The sequence below is a fragment of the Erythrolamprus reginae genome, chromosome 2 (assembly GCF_031021105.1).
Source record: "Erythrolamprus reginae isolate rEryReg1 chromosome 2, rEryReg1.hap1, whole genome shotgun sequence".
Taxonomy (NCBI): Eukaryota; Metazoa; Chordata; class Lepidosauria; order Squamata; family Dipsadidae; genus Erythrolamprus; species Erythrolamprus reginae.
The window spans coordinates 201,464,066-201,483,020 of record NC_091951.1 but is presented as its reverse complement, the minus strand read 5'-3'; the positions used below and the strand labels follow the sequence as shown (position 1 = coordinate 201,483,020).

The following is an 18,955-nucleotide window of genomic DNA, read 5'->3' as shown; positions in this document are numbered from 1 at the left end:
GTAGATGCTGTAACAATTTTAAGTGTGAGAACTGGTCATATGTCACTTTTTTCATGTCATATGTCGCTGTAATGTCAAATGATCACTAAATGAATGGTTATATGTCAAGAATGACCTGCATTTATGGTTCTCCTTAGATGTATACCATTATTATAATTATGATGCTTCCCTTGGTTCCTTTTATTATACTGTAATATAAAATAAAATTATTTTTATGTCCCATTCCACAGTCAGACACAAAGCCCAACTAAATTTGTACAGAATCCACATCTCAGAGCAATTATTGTTACTTTTACTAAGAGAAATTTATTTGCAAACCGTCAAAAATGATTGCTTTCTTAGATCAAATCATCAAACCGCATCCTTTGTGTAACTTGCATTATTTGTTTTTTGCCAAAAATGGTTTTGAAATATTGTTTGGCGAAAGCTAGGTTTTCACCCACAGTAAAATTACTCCCTCTAAGCTTTTGCAAATGGATCTGATAACTGAACAGCAAAAAATAATTGTTTGGAAACAATCTTAAAATCCGGGTCTTGTATCAAAAATATGGGGGGGGGGAGGGGGGAGATTCAACAGATACAGGAACCAGAGGAGTACATAAATCAAGACTCAAAGTCTGGCAAATGTGTAATTTTTCTAGATCTTGCAGAATAAATAAAATTAAATAAATAAAATAAAAAGTAGGCATTGCTAATTCTGCAAATTAAATTCACACTTGATATTTTCATTCTCTATATTATTTAGAGTTCCTTATATAAGAACTGAGGCTTTGAGCCTTTAAAAGGAATACAATTTTAGTCAGTTTGAGGTCAGAAGGCAGGTAGGTTACTGTCCATTTTACTTCAATTGAGAGAGTTGAAGGAGGAAAAACTATTCAAATGGGCCTGGTTTGAGTTTAACAACTGTGTTTGCTTTTTAGCTGAACCTAACTATATACGCAAGCACACAGGCAAGTTCGTTAGGCAGAACAATTGCCATGAGCCCATGTAAACTAGCTGTTGTTTCTGCACTCAAGGAAGACTCAAATTTTGAGTGGTTATTTTACTTCTTTTTCCTGGTAGGTCAGGATTTTGCATCAGTGACTGTGAACCTGGGGGACTGTTATTCTTTCTTTTTCTACATCAACTATTTATTTCCTCCCCTTTCCTCTTCCCTGCAAAATCCCTTCTTCATCAACATCAGAGTTAAATCTAGGCAGATGATTTCTAAATCAGGCCAGTTCTTAAGTACATGATCTGGCGTAGCGGCAGCAATCCTCAGAAATATTCTTAGCCAGCTAATGACCCGGCACTGCCTGGATATTGTTTCATCCTAATCACCCCCACCTCCCACGCATGTGGACATGGCCCCCTCTGATGGTCTTCGAAAAATCCTTTCTTAGTGAGCACCTAGAAGCCAAGAGGGACACACATGGAAAATTTCCAAGTTTACGGTTCTGGGGATTTAATGACTATGGCGTGAGTGGTTTTCGCTTTTATATAGTCAACACATTGGATACCATGCTCCTCAGGGTTCATAACCTATAACTCAATTAACAGCCCATGAATTTAATTGCTTACCTGTTTAATTATCAACCTTTATAACAGTCATTACATTAAAAAAGGGGGGAGAGAAAAAGAGAGAGAGAGGAAGGGAGGGAAGAGGAAGGAAGGAAGTAAGGAAGGAAGGAGGGAGGGAAGGAGGGAAGGATGGAAGGAAAGGAAGGAAGGAAGGATGGAAGGAAAGGAAGGAAGGGAAGGAGAGAAGGATGGAAGTAAAGGAAGGAAGGGAAGGAAGGAAGGAAGGAAGGAGGGAGGGAGGGAAGGAGAGAGGGAAGGAAGGAGAGAGGGAAGGAGGGAAGGAAGGAAGGAGGGAGGGAGGGAAGGAGGGAAGGAAAGGAAGGGAAGGAAGGAAGGAAGGAGGGAGGGAAGGAGGGAAGGAAGGAAGGACGGAAGGAAGGAGGGAGGGAGGGAGGGAAGGGAGGGAGGGAGGGAGGGAGGAAGGAAGGAGGAACAGACCTGAGACAAGGCCTCAAAACTGAGAGAGGGAGAGGAATTTGGCCTAACTTAACTAGGTCCCCCTTTGTTTCCATATCTTGTGTAGTTTTGCTTTGTTCTTGTGTATTTTTTTTCTTTTGTTTGAAGTTTAATTTTGTGAATTTTTTTTTAAATCATAGGAAAAAATTGAAGAATATCAGGAGTTTTGTCACATTCCTCACTGGAAGGATTTTGTGAGGTTTTGGAGAGAACACTTTTTTCTAGGCCCTTCGGCCTGAGTGGCAACTTAGCATGCTGTTGACTCCCTCTTTTGTTATCAGCTGCCACCAAATCACTCATCAAATTGGTTCCCTTGAAAATAAAAGGGGACAAACACAGGCTGCACATACAGAGCTCCTCCCCAGCCTCTTTTTTTGGTAGCCCCAGAATTTGGGCCACAAAATATCTGCCAGAAACTGCCGAATTCAACCACTCCATAGGCTCACATGTGGTGGGAAAAGTCAAAACACCTTCATGCTTTTGAAAGTCCTGGTTTTGTTCCAGCCATCTGTGCGGTATCACTGGGCTACAGCCTTATGGTTACCCACACATGGAGCCAATAAAAGCACAGCGCCTTCCCACAAGAATTTAAAGTGCCTCGGGGTGAAGAACCGACTTGCTTCATGAGATAAAAGCCGGACTTTAACAAGAGAGGAATCGCTTTTTACACATCAATCACATATGGTGCCACCAGTTCCAGATCTACCACGGACCCTTCCAGGGGCTGCTCCACATGGAAGTCGCGCTGGTGCTGGAGCCCCTGACGAAACTTTTTGCCCCCACGCTGGGGAATTGGTAATTCCGAGTGGTGGGCCGGCAGAGGAGGTGTGAAGAAATAGGGATGCAGAAGTGCCTAGGGAAGGAAAGGAAATAAATCATCTGACTGTCTCTGACCAAATCCAAATAGTGTCTCCCACTAGGGCCACACGGAGAATCCTGGAAGCTCTCAGAAAGCCTCCCCCAATGGTAAGCCTCACACTACTTACCAGAGCTTACAAAACCTTCGCCAGCCCCATCCTCGAATACAGCTCATCTGCTTGGAACCCATACCTCATTTCCGACATTAACACATAGAACATGGAAACATAGAAGACTGAGGGCAGAAAAAGACCTCCTGGTCCATCTAGTCTGCCCTTATACTATTTCCTGTATTTTATCTTAGGATGGATATATGTTTATCCCAGGCATGTTTAAGTTCAGTTACTGTGGATTTATCAATCACGTCTGCTGGAAGTTTGTCCCAAGGATCTACTACTCTTTCAGTAAAATAATATTTTCTCACGTTGCTTTTGATCTTTCCCCCAACTAACTTCACACTGTGTCCCCTTGTTCTTGTGTTCACTTTCCTATTAACACTTCCCTCCTGAACCTTATTTAACCCTTTAACATATTTAAATGTTTCGATCATGTCCCCCCTTTTCCTTCTGTCCTCCAGACTATACAGATTGAGTTCGAAAATGTCCAAAGATACTTCACCAGAAGAGCCCTTCACTCCTCCACTCGAAACAGAATACCCTGCGAAACTAGACTCACAATCCCGGGTCTAGAAAGCTTAGAACTACAACGCCTCAAACATGACCTAACCATAGCCCCACAAGATCATTTGCTACAACATCCTCCCTGTCAACGACTACTTCAGCTTCAACCACAACAACACAGGAGCACACAACAGATTCAAAGTTAATATTAACCGCTCCAAACTTGACAGCAAAAAATACGACTTTAGTAATCGAGTTGTCAAAGCATGGAACTCTTTACCAGACTCTGTAGTGTCATCCCCTAACCCTCAACATTTTACCCTTAGACTATCCATGGTTGACCTCTCCAAATTCCTAAGAGGTCAGTAAGGGACATGCATAAGTGCACCAGTGTACCTTCTGTCCCCTGTCCCAATGTCTCTCTTATATTTCTACTAGCTCCATGTATATGAACTCTATTATTCCCAATGATTATTTCTTCTATATTATTCCTAATGTCTTTCCTTCTATTCTTCTACTGATGTATTTTACTATGATTATATCCTCTGAAACCTACATTATGTATTAGACAAAATAAATAAATAAAATAAATAAATTAGGGTGGGGTGGATTACAGTTCACAGATGTCCTACTGGTTGAGCATTATGGGAATTACAGGTAGTCCTTGAGTTACAATTGTAATGAAGCCTGCCCATCACAGTTGTACAATTCAATGGTATGGTTGTAAAGTGATTTTTTTTTTATTTTTTGCAGAACATTCCAACTGTTAAATAAGTCCATGATTAGCTCTGGGCTAGAAGTAAATGCCAATTTTCAACAAAACCCTTATAAAACTGTAAGATGTTGCAAATGGCCATAAATGCAACCCAACTGCTAAGCTACCGAAGTGAGTTCATGTGATCTTATGGGGTGGGGGGAGGTATTTCCAAGAGCTGGAACTTCAAATCCAGGTCATAAGTACCCTCTGGGTAGTCAGTTAGACTTTAGAACTGTTGCTAAGCAACTGGTCATAAATCAAGGACTACCTGTATCAGCTAGGGAAGACTGCTAACAGCAAAAAGGGGGGATATGGGCCATTCACACTGGATGAACAAAGTTTGAACAAGCTTCTACCATGCAATCCCGCCACCTTGTTCACAGAATTTCACATGAGGTGGGAGAGATAATTTCCCTCTTTAAATCGTCTCATGTCTTCCCACTACTGCTTGGTATTGTTTCTTTTTGTTTCTCCTTAGTATTGTTACTACTATTAGTCTTTGCATCGTTTCTATCATCCATCTCCTCCCATTTATGTCTGTATGACTAACTTGCTGCTTGTATTCTTACAATTTATATTGCTTCCTGATTGCTTATTTGTAGGGTTATGACAACCATTTAAGTGTTGTGCCTCATGATTCTTGACAAACCTATCTTTACTTGAATGTACACTGAAAGAAAGTGTAATTGGCCAATCACACTTGGCCAATAAAGAACTCTATTCTATTCTTTTAAAAAAATTAAGGTGGAATAGTTGCATGTTGCTAGAGAAGCATCTTTAGGAAAATGGACATTCACAGCTGTGCAAAAGATCACAGACAAATATCTACCGCAAAACAGCAAAGCGGGTTGGAGTGCCCTCTTTTGGCGATAACAGAATGAACTTGCTTTCTTCTCAAAATTCCTCAAAATTTTTTTAGAAGTAAACTGTTCCCCGGGTTGACTTTCAAAAAGCATCCAAAACAAGGATGCAATCTTTGGCACTCTTAGTGAATTCCAAGAGATAGCCTAGATCAGGTTCAAACGCTATGCAAAAGTGGTTTGTAAAGCTGCTGCTTATTTTCTCAGCTTCCTTATTACAAGCTAAGCCTGGAGTAGGGAGCGGAAGATACCCACTAAATCTAAAAGAACTCCCTACTCTTGCGTCCATCTGTAGTTTTACAGCACTGAGATTAATGCCCAGAGGCAATTGTACTAAAAGTGTGTGTGTGTTTATGGGGGGAGGGGGGTTTCCACAACTTCAATCTATCAAAATTCAGCACATTAAAAAATTCCATGTCCAGTATTTTATAAAATTTACTTTACAGTATTTTACAATATTTACAAATGCAATACAGAGAGCCCAGAAATATTTCACAAGAAGAGTCCTCCACTCCTTTACGGACAACAAAATACCTTATTTCACCAGACTTGAAATTTTGGGCTTAGAAAACCTAGAGCTACATCACCTTCGATCTGACCTTAATGTAGTTCATAAAATCTTCTACCACTTTATCCTTCAGCTTCAACTGCAACATCACCCATGCACAAAATAGATTCAAACTCAATGTAACCCACTTGAAACTCAACTGCAGAAAATATGACTTCAGCAATAGAGTGATCAATGCATGGAATGCACTACCTGACTCTGTGGTTTCTTCCCCAAATCCCAAAAACTTTAACCTTAATCTGTCTACAGTCGATCTCACCCCATTTCTAAGAGGTCTGTAAGGGGTGTGCATAAGTGCACCATTGTGCCTACCACCCCTGTTCTACTGTCAAAATTTACCTATACCTACTTGCTTTTGTTTATGTTTATATCATGCCTATTATCTTGTACACGTTTTGACAAATAAAATAAAATGAAATAAATTTTTCTTCAAATGTGAAAATATGTTTTTTTTAAGAAAGCAGCATGGTTTACTGAGAATGTAATTGGGTTTGGACAATCACAAGGGGGCTCAAAATACTCCTTTGTTAATCTACATGTAGTAGTTTCAAAGAAAGACTCATACATACTGGTTTCTGCCAATACAGGTACTCCTCAACGTACGATGAAAATTGAGCCCAAAATGTATGCTGCTTGGTGAGAAATTGGTTAAGAGAGGTTTGCCCCATTCTACTTTTCTTGCCACATTTGTTAAGCGAACCACTGCAGTTATTCAATTAGTAACATGGTTACTAAATGAATCTGGCTTCCCTGTGGACTTCATTTGAATGGGAGGTTGCAAAAGATGATCACATGACCCTGGGACAATGCAACCGTCATAAATGTGAGTCAGCTGACAAGTATCTAAATGTAAAACATATGACCGTGGGGATGCTGCAGCAGTCATAAATGTGAAAAAGAGTCATAAGGTTACTTTTTTCAGCGCTGTTGTAACTTTGAGCAGTCACTAAGCGATCTGTTGTAAATTGAGGGCTGCTTGTACACTGTGTACAATGAGCTGCTTCACACAATCCCATAAAGGTCCTTTCTTGGTTCTTTTTGCTAGATGCTGCACTATCCTGGCAGCCTCACCGCTCCCCCTTACCTGGGCTGCCTGCATACGTTGCTTCGAAGGATACACCAGGAACTCTTTCAAGAGCTGCACTGCTTGGGGAGAAGCGTCAGGCACCACCTGCTCCAAAGGGATGGGCTGCTTCTCTTTGAAGGATATTTTGTTGTAATCAGGCAACTCGGTAATTTCCTGTCCCAGAAAAAGAATAACAAAAGCAAAATAATTCTGACTTACAATATTCTACAAACTAATTCATACTGTAAATATCAATAAACAACTTACATAAAACATCGATTGATACATTACGAAATTACTCAAAATATCCTGAGATCAAACCTTGAAAACACCAATAAGTATGACATACTTAAACTTGAGGTCGTAACCGATTAGGTCCCACAGAGTTGGCCTTCTCCGGGTGCCGTCGACCAAACAATTTCGGATGGCGGGACCCTGGGGAAGAGCCTTCTCTGTGGCGGCCCCGGCCCTCTGGAATCAACTTCCTCCAGAGATTCGGACAGCCCCCACCCTCCTCGCCTTCCGTAAAATGCTGAAGACCCACCTTTGTCGCCAGGCATGGGGATAATCACCACCTTCTTATTTATTTATTTATTTATTTATTTTATTTTATTTGATTTGTATGCCGCCCCTCTCCGAAGACTCGGGGCAGCTAACAACAATAAAGAAAACAATGTAACAAATCTAATATTAAAAAGTAATCTAAAAAACCCCAATTTAAAGAACCAATCATACAAACAAGCATACCATGTATAAATTCTATAAGCCTAGGGGGAAGGGAAAAAATTTCAATTCCCCCATGCCTGACGACAGAGGTGGGTTTTAAGGAGTTTGCGAAAGGCAAGGAGGGTGGGGGCAACTCTGATATCTGGGGGGAGCTGGTTCCAGAGGCTCGGGGCCACCACAGAGAAGGCTCTTCTCCTGGGTCCCGCCAAATGACATTGTTTAGTCGACGGGACCCGGAGAAGGCCAACTCTGTGGGACCTAACCGGTCGCTGGGATTCGTGCGGCAGAAGGCAGTCCCGGAGATATTCTGGTCCGATGCCATCAAGGGCTTTATAGGTCATAACCAACACTTTGAATTGTGACCGGAAATTGATCGGCAACCAATGCAGACTGCAGAGTGTTGGTGTAACATGGGCATACCTGGGGAAGCCTATGATTGCTCTCGCAGCTGCATTCTGCACGATCTGAAGTTTCTCCCCCTTTTATTATGTTTTCCTGCCTTACTGTATGATGAATTAGGTTTAAATGTGTATAATTGTATAGTTAGGGATTTTACTATGTTATTAATGCTTTTAAATTGATTTAACTTTCTACCATTGGATTTGTAATGTATTGTATCACTATTATGTTGTGAGCCGCCCCGAGTCTTCGGAGAGGGGCGGCATACAAATCTAATAAACTATAACTATAAACTATAATATACTGAGCCACCAAATAGCTGGATTCCCCTCCCCTCCTCCCTTTCTTACCCCCTCTTTTTTCTTTATTTTTTATTTTCTTATTTCCCTGTTATTCTCAATGTGATATATATAATTACAATAAGATAAATATTATGTACCTTTTTTATGTGTGCTTTTCTTTTCTGTCTTTTTTAATCTATAAACTTAATAAAGATTATTTTTTAAAAAAAGAATCGTAATGGGGACAAGGGTCGGGGATGGCTGTTGGTTTTCTCTGGGGGTGGGCTTCAAAAATTTCAGCAATGGGTTCTCTGCCCGGTTGCTGGGGGGGCGTGGCTATGGTGTGCATCAGTAGCGGGATCCTACCGGTACGGTTGAAGCCTTTGGACAGGTAGCAAAAATTGAGCTGCATGCGCAGCTCCACGACTCTAGCATGTGTCCACGATTTTGCTCACGAGGGGACACACACGCTCATGAGACTTTGCGATTTCTTGGTTCTGCACATGTGTGGAAGTGAATAAGAATCACCAAAATCTCTTGTGCGGGTGTCCCCTCGCAAGATTTAGCTTCCCGCACACGTGCAGAAGCAAATTCTCGCTCAGACACATGCGCACGCCGGAGATGTAGAGTTTCGCTGGTAGTAGCAACACCCCCTGGTGAACGTTTCCGAGTCCAGTGTTTCCCAACCTTGGCAACTTGAAGCTATTTGGACTTCAACTCCCAGAATTCCCCAGCCAGCATTTTCACCTTCCTCAGGCTCTGGAGACTTTCCTCGAGGCTCTGGGAAGGTAAAAAACGGCCTCCCCACAAGCTCCAGAGGCCCTCCGGAGGCTGGAAACAAGCCCAGTTTTGGATTTCCAGAATTTCCAGAAGGCCTGTTTCGCTCCCTCCCTGAGCCTCCGCACTTATCTCGCATCGTGCAGAATGCAGCTGCGAGAGCAATCATGGGCTTCCCAAGGTATGCTCATGTCACACCAACACTCTGCAGTCTGCATTGGTTGCCGATCAGTTTCCAGTCACAATTCAAAGTGTTGGTTATGACCTATAAAGCCCTTCATGGCATCGGACCAGAATAACCCCGGGACCGCCTTCTGACGCACGAATCCCAGCGACCGGTTAGGTCCCACAGAGTTGGCCTTCTCTGGGTCCCGTCGACTAAACAATGTCGTCTGGCGGGACCCAGGGGAAGAGCCTTCTCCGTGGCAGCCCCGACCCTCTGGAACCAGCTCCCCCCGGAGATTAGAATTTTCCCCACCCTCCTTGTCTTTCATAAACTTCTCAAAAACCTCTGCCGCCAGGCATGGGGGAATTGAGACATTCTCCCCCGGGCCTACACAGTTTATGTATGGTATGTTTGTGTGTATGTTTTTGCTTTTTAATAAGGTTTTTTTTACTGACTTTTAGAGAGGGGTGGCATACAAATCTAAATAATAATAATAATAATAATAATAATAATAATAATATTTATTTATTTTATTTATTTGTCTATTTTATTTATTTTATTTATTTATTCAATTTTTATGCCGCCCTTAATAATAATAATAATCCAAAACAGGCCTGGAGATTCCTGGGAGAGGCCAGGCGGGTGGGGTCAGCCAGGGGTGGGATTTGGCGATTCGCCAAACTGGCCATAACATTAGGGATGGATCCGCCCAAACCAGGTGAACCCATAAGAGCCCACCTCTGCTTCTTCGCTTTCAAAGGTTCCCACTCTGCCCCTGGGCCCTAATCCCTTTGAGCAAGGCTAATGGTTATTTGGACCCACCGGCCAGGTCTTTTGATTAGGTGTGCCAAGCACCCGGAGGACACAGCACAGCTGCTCAATGTCATTTTCTCCAGGGAAAAGGGGAGAATTGTTGAGAAGCTCAGCAAAGATGCAGCCGACTGCCCTGGTTAAAGAGGAAAAAAAGAGGTAGCTGGATGAAGGGAGAAGGGGAAACATCGCAATCATCCAAACCAACAGTCCCTCCCCCGACCAGCTCCCCACTTCTTATGCAGTGAAACATCTTTGATTCATGATTTCAATATGGTTTTCAACCTCCCCATGCAAATCTTTCAACGTTCCATTTTGTAGACTTCCCTTTCTTTTGTGTAATTGTATTTCTTTTTGTTTTCCTCACTTCCTTTTCTGAAGGAAGTTTCCTTTTCTCCAGGTTTCCTTAACACTCTTGGTTAAGTGGTAGGTTTCCCAATTTTTTTAAAAAATAGTTTTTATTTGATTTATTTACATTTAAAAATACAAAAAAACCTGAAACAAAAACCAACAACAAAAAACACAAAATGAAACGTATATACAGACAATAAACAAACCCAAACAAAACACTGTTAACAACTACACTATGTTATCTTATCGACAGTAAGTTTATGCTAATGTAGTTTCTATAGTTAACATAATTCTATAATCTTCCCCCAATAGCATGTATAATTTTTAATCAGTATAGTTATACTAACATAGACTATACAAAATCCTTCATCTATTAATAAATTAAGTATTTTCAGTTCAGTGGGCATCGCTTGGTGGGCATGGCAGGGGAAGGTTACTGCAAAATCCCCATTTCCTCTCGATCAGGTGGGACTCGGGAGGTAGAGAATAGATGGATAGATTGGGACGGGGGCCAGTCAGAGCTGGTATTGACCAGTTCTCCAAACTACTCAAAATTTCCACTACCGGTTCTCCAGAATTAGTCGGAACCTGCTGAAATCCACCTCTGATGATGGTAATAACACTTTCCCTGACCTAGGAAATGTATTAGAGGTAAATGTTGATCACTGTGATTCTGGGCGATTTCCTACCATTTTGGAGAAACCTGAATTCTTTTTCAACTTTCCTCCAACATCTGCTTTATAATTTCCTCCCTTAAAAAGTATAATCACATTAGATTCCCTTAGAAATTTTCCACCTCTGTGCATATCAATTACTTCTGGTGGCATTGTGGGAAGGCTTTCGGTCAGTTCAACAATTGCATCTCTAACACTCCAAGACTACCCCTTAAAAACAGCCCCAAAATAGAACTATCTAGGCTCATTACATGTAAGAGATCAAACCTGCTCACCAGAGGTCTACACCTTCATCATACTTTCGAGCACCATAAAGCAATTCGGGAGCCCGATACCACCTAAGTGGGAAGAGTACACAAATTATACACAACTCTATTCATGCCTCACAATGAAACTCAATTCTACTCCCCATAATTTTCAAGTCTGGTGCCAACACTCCAGTGTCTTCTCTACATTTAGGACTGATTTCAAGAGTCTTGCAACAAGGTCTGAACTGGGAATCTAAGACCCCTTGGAATGTCGCTGAGCTATTTTGTCCAACTTCCATTACCAATAAACATGTTAACTGTAGCTACTATGAGTTGGAGACACAGTCATCTTCCAGTTTGATTCTTTCTTCCCTGGCTAAATTCACAAACCATAGCCCACACCCATTGCTTTTTACCTGGTGGCCACTTGATGGCTATATAGTCTATCTCCGTCACTGGTGAATACTCGAGCCAAGCCAAAATCAGCAATTTTCAATTGTCCTGTAGAACTGATCAGCAAATTGGCTGGTTTTAGATCCTGAAACAACAAAGCAAGAATCTGAAAACCTCTCAGAAGCTAAGGAAGAACGGGATGCACAGACGCTCCGAGTCCTCGGAGAGGGGTGGCATACAAATCTAATAAATTATTATTATTATTATTATCAATGGGTGAAATAACAAGATGTGATCTTCTTGGGAGAAGGAAGCCATCCTATGTTCAAACTTGACCAGGCCTCACCCGGTGCATAATAGAGTTGGCATGGCAGAAAGCCACCCCCTTGAGCAGCATCAGCATGTAGCCTTTCACTTGGGCTTCAGTAAGAGGCTGTTCAGAGTTGCGGATCACCTCGGACAGGTCAGACAGCATATATTCAAATACCAACACGAACCCTGTGCCATGAGGGAAAACGTCTTTCAGCTGCACCACCTAAAAGAGAGAAGTTGGACAAGTTGGATTCAATATTGGGTGACCTGTCCCATAACTGATAACATGAAGATTTACTTAGGCTTCCATCCTCAGTATAGCGTGTTTTAGTGACTGGATGTCTGATACAGCATGAGCCATCTGAAAGTCTTATGTTATATTATTAAATATTATACTAATATTAAATATTAATATTAAATATTATATTAAAGCCTTAAGTTATATTATTTCCCCCCTTAAGTTACATTATTAAACACTATATTAATATTAAATATTATATTAAAGCCTTGTTATATTATTCCCTCCTCAACACCTACTGTATCTTTATATTGGACACATTTCATTAAGTTTCTTTAAGCTGGTCAATTAGCACTCCAAAAAAAGTTTGTGGCAGGAAATTGCTTCCACTCCCACTGTTTTTTTGCCCACCTGTGGTCATTCTGCTTCTCTGTTAAGTAAGGAAATGTCACTGGCCCAATGGGGCCTGTGCTATCCAGTTATTAGGTAAAAATCTAGTCATCGTGATAGGCGGTTTTTACCTGTTTCTGGAAGATCAAGGGAGTGGCAGCAAAAGGTTTCAGTGGAGGGAAAGTCGTGGCAAAGTTATAATGGGTCAGTTCGTCCATAATCGTTGTCTGAATTCCCAACATTTTCCCTCAGATTATTTTGCCTAAGTGCAGTGGTGGCGAACCTTGCTTGGTTTGTCTGTCAAAAGTGGGTGTGTGGGTGTGCTAGCATGTGTGCATGTGCCCACATCCCTTCCCTCCCCCTGCGCATGTGCACACACACACACACACTGCCGTCCGCACATGTGCACAGGCCTTTCTGAAGCCTGGTAGGTAATGGTGGGTTCCTACTGAGGTGGTCCAGAGAGCCGCACTGGTATAAACTCACTGATTTTCCATTTTCCCCCCGCCGTCTCCATGTGGAAGAAGCCCTCCCGCCCACCCTTGTTTTAATGCTGATCTTTATTCTTCGTTCAAAGCACAGCTGAGGGCTTCTTCCACACGAAGGTGCCCCCCCAGAAAATCACTGAGTTCATACCAATACAGCTCTCTGGACCACATTCAGAACCGCTTTCTGCCGCATGAATCCCAGCGACCGATAAGGTCCCACAGAGTTGGCCTTCTCCGGGTCCCGTCGACTCAACAATGTCATCTGGCGGGACCCAGGGGAAGAGCCTCCTCTGTGGTGGCCCTGGCCCTCTGGAATCAACTCCCCCCCGGAGATCAGAACCACCCCCACCCTCCTTGCCTTTCGTAAGCTATTGTAGACCCATCTATGTCGCCAGGCATGGGGAAATTAAGATACCCCTGGGCTTATATTGTTTATGTATGGTATGATTGTGTTGCATGGTTTTAATAATGGGTTTTTAGATGTCTTTTAATATATTGGATTTGTTACATTGTTGTTTTTGTTGTGAGCCGCTCTGAGTCTCCAGAGAGGGGTGGCATACAAATCTAATAAATTATTATTATTATTATTATTATTATTATTATTATTATTATTATTATCAGTATGAACCCACCACTGCTGGTAGGTGAAAAAAATTGGCAAATCAAAAGTGCATTTTCCCCAAACTTCTGGTTTGTCCATTGGGGGATATATATTTTTTTTTGCCTCTGGGGCTTCAAGGAAGCTTCCCTGAAGTGTCCAGAGGACGGAACTGCCTTTCCAAAGGCTGAAAATCAGCTGGCCAGGGCGCAAATGCCTACTGGAGCTGACACAAGACAAAGTCTTGCATACCACCTGTGGAATGCATGCTGTAGATTCACCATCAAGGCCATAGTGCAATATGTAAACCAGGCTAATTTATTCTGAGTTTATTAGTTTATTGGAGGCCTGGCCTGAGACGGAACTTGAGAATCCAGTTAACTGACCCAGTTAACTCACGAATCATCATTTCCACAAGCTACTCACATGCTGGTTTTCCTCAATCTCCTGCAAAGCCTTGATCTCCCGCAGGGCTTGGTTAGGGATCCCATCTTCCAGCTTGCGGAGAGCTACTTTCTTCAGGGCCACAGTCTCCCCAGTCTGCCAGGTAAGGAAGCAGAATAAAAATTGGAAGCAAATGTTCATCCCCAGAACTTGAAGGGGGGGGAGCAAACCTGGCTACATTGGGTTGAGAGATCATGAGGAATTCCACTCACTTCTATATTCTTGGCTTTGAAAACAATGCCATGGGCTCCTTCTCCAATACGGCCAAGAATGCTGTATTGATCCATGGTGCCTTCTCATAACTGAAACAGAGAATGAAAAATCAGCTCATCTGTTCCAGCCTGGGATTCATGCATTCTTATGAAAGAACTTGTGATTCGTTTTCCCCTCTTTCTTTGTTAAAAGTATGTCCCACTTTTTTCTCTCAAGCTAACATTAGACTGCTAACCTAACCACCCCAAAAAGTAGAAGTAATTTAAAACAATTAACATCAGCTTTAAAATCTATATAAAGGTTCAAAAGGCTCAAAATACTTCTAATGGCAAACTTTCAGATAGAACACCTTTCATCTTGCAAGCTGCAGATTTCTATCGGTATGTTCCTGCACATTTTTTTTAACTGGTTAACTAATTTGGCTTCCAACAGAAAATTAAGTCACTGAAACAATTTGATTAACGAAAAAAAACAAAAAACCATGGTCTTTACAGAATCACCATTTCTAAATGGGGAAGCCCTTTTGTTAAATCAATTTTAAAAATGTTCTATGACTTAAATCTTTTATATAACTCTCTGTCTTTGAATTAATTTATTGAAACCAGTGGGCGTATTTGTTTATACTGTATATTTATGGTCAGCGTCCCAATTAACATCTGAGAAATAAATCCGAGTCCAAGCCTTGGCCTTCTTCCAAGTTCCAATTTATTAACAGAGTCATGTTGGCCATGAACTATTTATTTATTATTTATTTATTATTTGGATTTGTATGCCGCCCCTCTCCGAAGACTATAGGCAACCCGCACGAACTATAGCCAACCCGGTACTAACTTTTCCTATAGCTCTCCACCCAGGTTAAGGTTCATCCCTCGTTCCCACACCCACAAGTTCATTGCATGGACCACTCCGGTTCTTTCAACATCCACGATCCTCCCCTGTACTTCCAGCTGTTGCTGAACAAAAGAAGGCCTTGAATATCTGGAAAGAATTTGTTGTGGCTAGTATCTTTCTCTCTCATGCAACCACCCCTCCCCAATTCCCACAGTACTATTCTACTTGTGGCAGACCAAAGTCTCCAACTCAAAACGATGGCTTCAGCCTGACATTTATTCAATTTGGATGCCCTTCTCAACAAGTCTTCGGAGAGGGGTGGCATACAAATTGAATAAATTATTATTATTATTATTATTATTATTATTATTATTATTATTATTATTGATTCCTGGTGGCAAACATAAAATGAATCAAAACAAATGTCCATTATAATACACACATTAGAATGCAAATGGCATTTGAAGAAACTATCTTGGTATAAGGCCATGAAGAATTGTTCCTCCAGCCACTTGGACATTTGAGAGTTGAGTTCAACACATAATAATAATAATAATAATAATAATAATAATAATAATAATTATTATTATTATTATTATTATTTATTAGATTTGTATGCCGCCCCTCTCCGAAGACTCGGGGCGGCTCACAACAATAATAAAAACAATGTTACAGTGGAACAAATCTAATATTAAAAGAGAAAAAACATATAAAACCCCATCATTTAAAACCAAACAACACATACATACCAAACATAAAATATAAAAGCTGTATATTTGGGGTGGGAGTATGTTGTTATCTTAGTTGTATTTTCTTTATGTAGCCATTATTAGTCAGCCAGGGTAATATTGTATAAGATAAGTAGCCTTATAAATCTTTTCAATACTATAAATAAATCTGAACTTTGTCTTCTCTGGCACATATATAGAGTGACAAGGTTTTTTAAAAATCAGAATTCTTGGTGGTATAGAAAAGAATTTCAAGCAAACCAAAGTAAACTTCCAAAATGCATCACATGATATTAACTAGATTACTTTGTGAATTTCTTCAATGTTGATTTCAAGATTCTTTCACAAGGTATTATAGCATTGAGGAAGCAAAGTCAGGCTGTTCTTTTCATTCCTTTTCCAGAAAAGTAAAATATAAAATAAGCCACCCTACTGTAAATTAGTCAATGCTAAAAGTTCAATTTAAACAGGATAAGAATCCACCAACTACAAATCACATTGATATGGGATGGGAATTCAAGGTCAATATCAATTAGAATACTGTATAACAAATAAGAATTCCTCAATAATATTTGATCAACTTGTTTTTATTAAAAGATTCAAAAGCAAAACCACCTCTTGCTCAAATGATTTTTTTTCATTATTGGATCCAGTTTTATTTATTTTTTTATTTGTTTTGTCAAATACGTATTGGTGGTATACAAAGAGATAATATTTATATACTGGTATATGATACTAGTAAAAGAGAAACATTAGGACAGGGGAGGGAAGGCACGCTGGTGCACTTATGCACACCCCTTACTGACCTCTTAGGAATCAGGAGAGGTCAACAGTGGATAGTCTAAGTCTTTTGGGAGTTAGGGAGTTATACTACAGAGTCTGGTAGTGAGTTCCATGCATCAACTACTTGGTTACTAAAGTCGTATTTCCTGCAGTTGAGTTTAGAGCAGTTTACTTTAAGTTTGTGTGCTTGTGTGTTGTTGTGATTGAAGCTGAAGTAGTCGCTGACAGAAAGGTCGTGATAGCAGATGATTTTATGGAGGAGGATTGTTGGGGACAATGTGTTGACTCTGTAAACCACTTAGAGAGGGCTGTAAAGCACTGTGAAGTGGTATATAAGTCTAACTGCTATTGATATATCCTGGATTAGAAAAGCACTTTTTTCAATAACTGGGACCTGGTTGCTCTGGAATACAAGTCTGGCATATAATTTAGAAAGAGAAATATGTATAAAACCTATCCCAGATATCAGAGTTGAAAGATTAGGATAGTTGCTTTAAATTCCTTTGTATGTGCCCAGATGATTCTATCATCCACCCCATCTTCTTTAATCCAAACACATGAACATGGGAACCAGTTTTAATCATAAAGTAAACCATCAATTTCAACAGCTCTCCTGGATTAGATGGATCTCTAGATTAGATTAGATCTCTATAACTGGTTCTGCAAACAGGATTTCACAGCAGCAATGTTCTCCCCTTTCTCCACTGCCCCCAAACATAATCAGTGGTATACTGCTGTTGAATATAGAGATTCCTTCTTTTACAAAATATTTAATTAATTTGCATTAATCTTTTTGCAAATATACCTAGGATCTTTTCAGAGACATTTGATGGTAATTTAAGACACACCCATCATCATATACTACAGCAAAAAGCGGGATTAATTCTACTTCTATGCTGCTGTTATCTACTAACTGAGCAATTTCTCAATAAGTAACTGCACGAAAGAATACAGAGAAAAATCTATTCCTACATACAGTACTTTCTCGTTATGGTGCACGCACATATAGTACAGTAATTGCCTTTCCACAATACTTGGGACAGGTGGTATAAATAATTAAAATCTTGATGTGAATACACACTCAAATGAAACTGGAGAAAAATGTCAAATGTAAATATAGTTGCTTTAACGAACCATTATACCACAGAATAAATATAGTTGAAACAAAAGGAAACACAGAGAAATAGATATTGATTAATTTAAGGAGATTAACGTGTATTAGTAAGTAGGGATTGAAATGGTTGCAAATGAATAAGCTGCAAATAAAAAAAATATCCTGTTATATAGCAGGTATCCATTCTAAGTTCTGATACCAAAGCTACTTAATGTATAATGCTTTATTTTGTCTTGTTTGTAAGTATGTATGTTTTCTTTTTATGTCATTTTGTTTTTATCAATGTAAATAACCAATAAAGATAGATAGATAGATAGATAGATAGATAGATAGATAGATAGATAGATAGATAGATAGATAGATAGATAGATAGATAGATTAGGATAGATATATATTTTAAAGTAGCCTTTCTCTCTCTCTTAACCTAAGGGGCTAATGAACTGCTTTTTCTAATTGTAATTGTAATAACGGTGTATGTCCGTTCCTTTTCAAGAAAAGTGTGGAAGCTGTTCTCCTAACCCCCAATAAAGGTAATGACGCTTTAATAAGAACAGAACAGAAAAGAAAAAGCAAGTGGGACAGCTTGGGCGGATAATTAGAGTGGGGCTCCGGGTCGTCTTAGGCAAAACCCTGTAAACCCCTCCTTACCCTACTAGGGGAGCCACGCTCAGGTTCCCTTAAAGGATTCCAGCAGGGGGGTGGAGGCAGGACTCCGCCATCCAGCTCGCTTTCTCCGGTCCCTGAAGAATCAGGAGGCTGCTTAGCAAAAAGAATTCCCGACGCTGGTTGCTTCCCAGCATGCCGCGCGCTCCCGCAACTGGCAGCTGCCCGGCATTTCCACGAGAGTTCAGGTTCTCGGTCGCAGGGCTTCTCAACCTCAGCGACTTTAAAGGTGGGTGGACTTCAACTCCCAGGATTCCATCCTGCCCGGGGAATTCTGGGAGTTGAAGTCCACACTGTGTGTGTGTGTGTGTGAGAGAGAGAGAGAGAATAAGATGTGTGCATGTCAACTCTCAGAATTGCTCTGCTATCATGGAGAATTCTGGGAATTAAAGTTCACATAAACATTAAAGTATGTTCCAAGATTGAAAAACATTGCCCTAGAGGAAACTGAAGGATCCCACAACATCCCGCCTCTTTCTATTGTGTCCTATATTGTTGTAAACCGCCCACAGGATTGGGCAGCATAGAAGTCAATTAAATTAAATTATGCCGGATTTTCGCAGTAGAGTTCTAAGCATTTCTT

At 40.6% G+C, this 18,955-nt stretch overlaps 1 protein-coding gene across 1 annotated transcript; it reads right to left on the bottom strand.

Moving 5' to 3' along the window:
• Positions 1–280: 280 nt before the first annotated feature.
• CDK20 (cyclin dependent kinase 20) lies at positions 281–18,572 on the bottom strand. Its single transcript, XM_070741259.1, has 9 exons — positions 18,358–18,572; positions 14,253–14,342; positions 14,023–14,136; positions 11,917–12,105; positions 11,594–11,715; positions 11,205–11,267; positions 9,917–10,040; positions 6,764–6,919; positions 281–2,869 (listed from the first exon to the last, which is right to left on the bottom strand). The coding sequence occupies exons 2-9, from the start codon at positions 14,325–14,327 to the stop codon at positions 2,681–2,683; spliced, it is 1,032 nt and encodes a 343-aa protein (XP_070597360.1). The 5' UTR covers positions 14,328–14,342; positions 18,358–18,572; the 3' UTR covers positions 281–2,680.
• Positions 18,573–18,955: the final 383 nt, after the last annotated feature.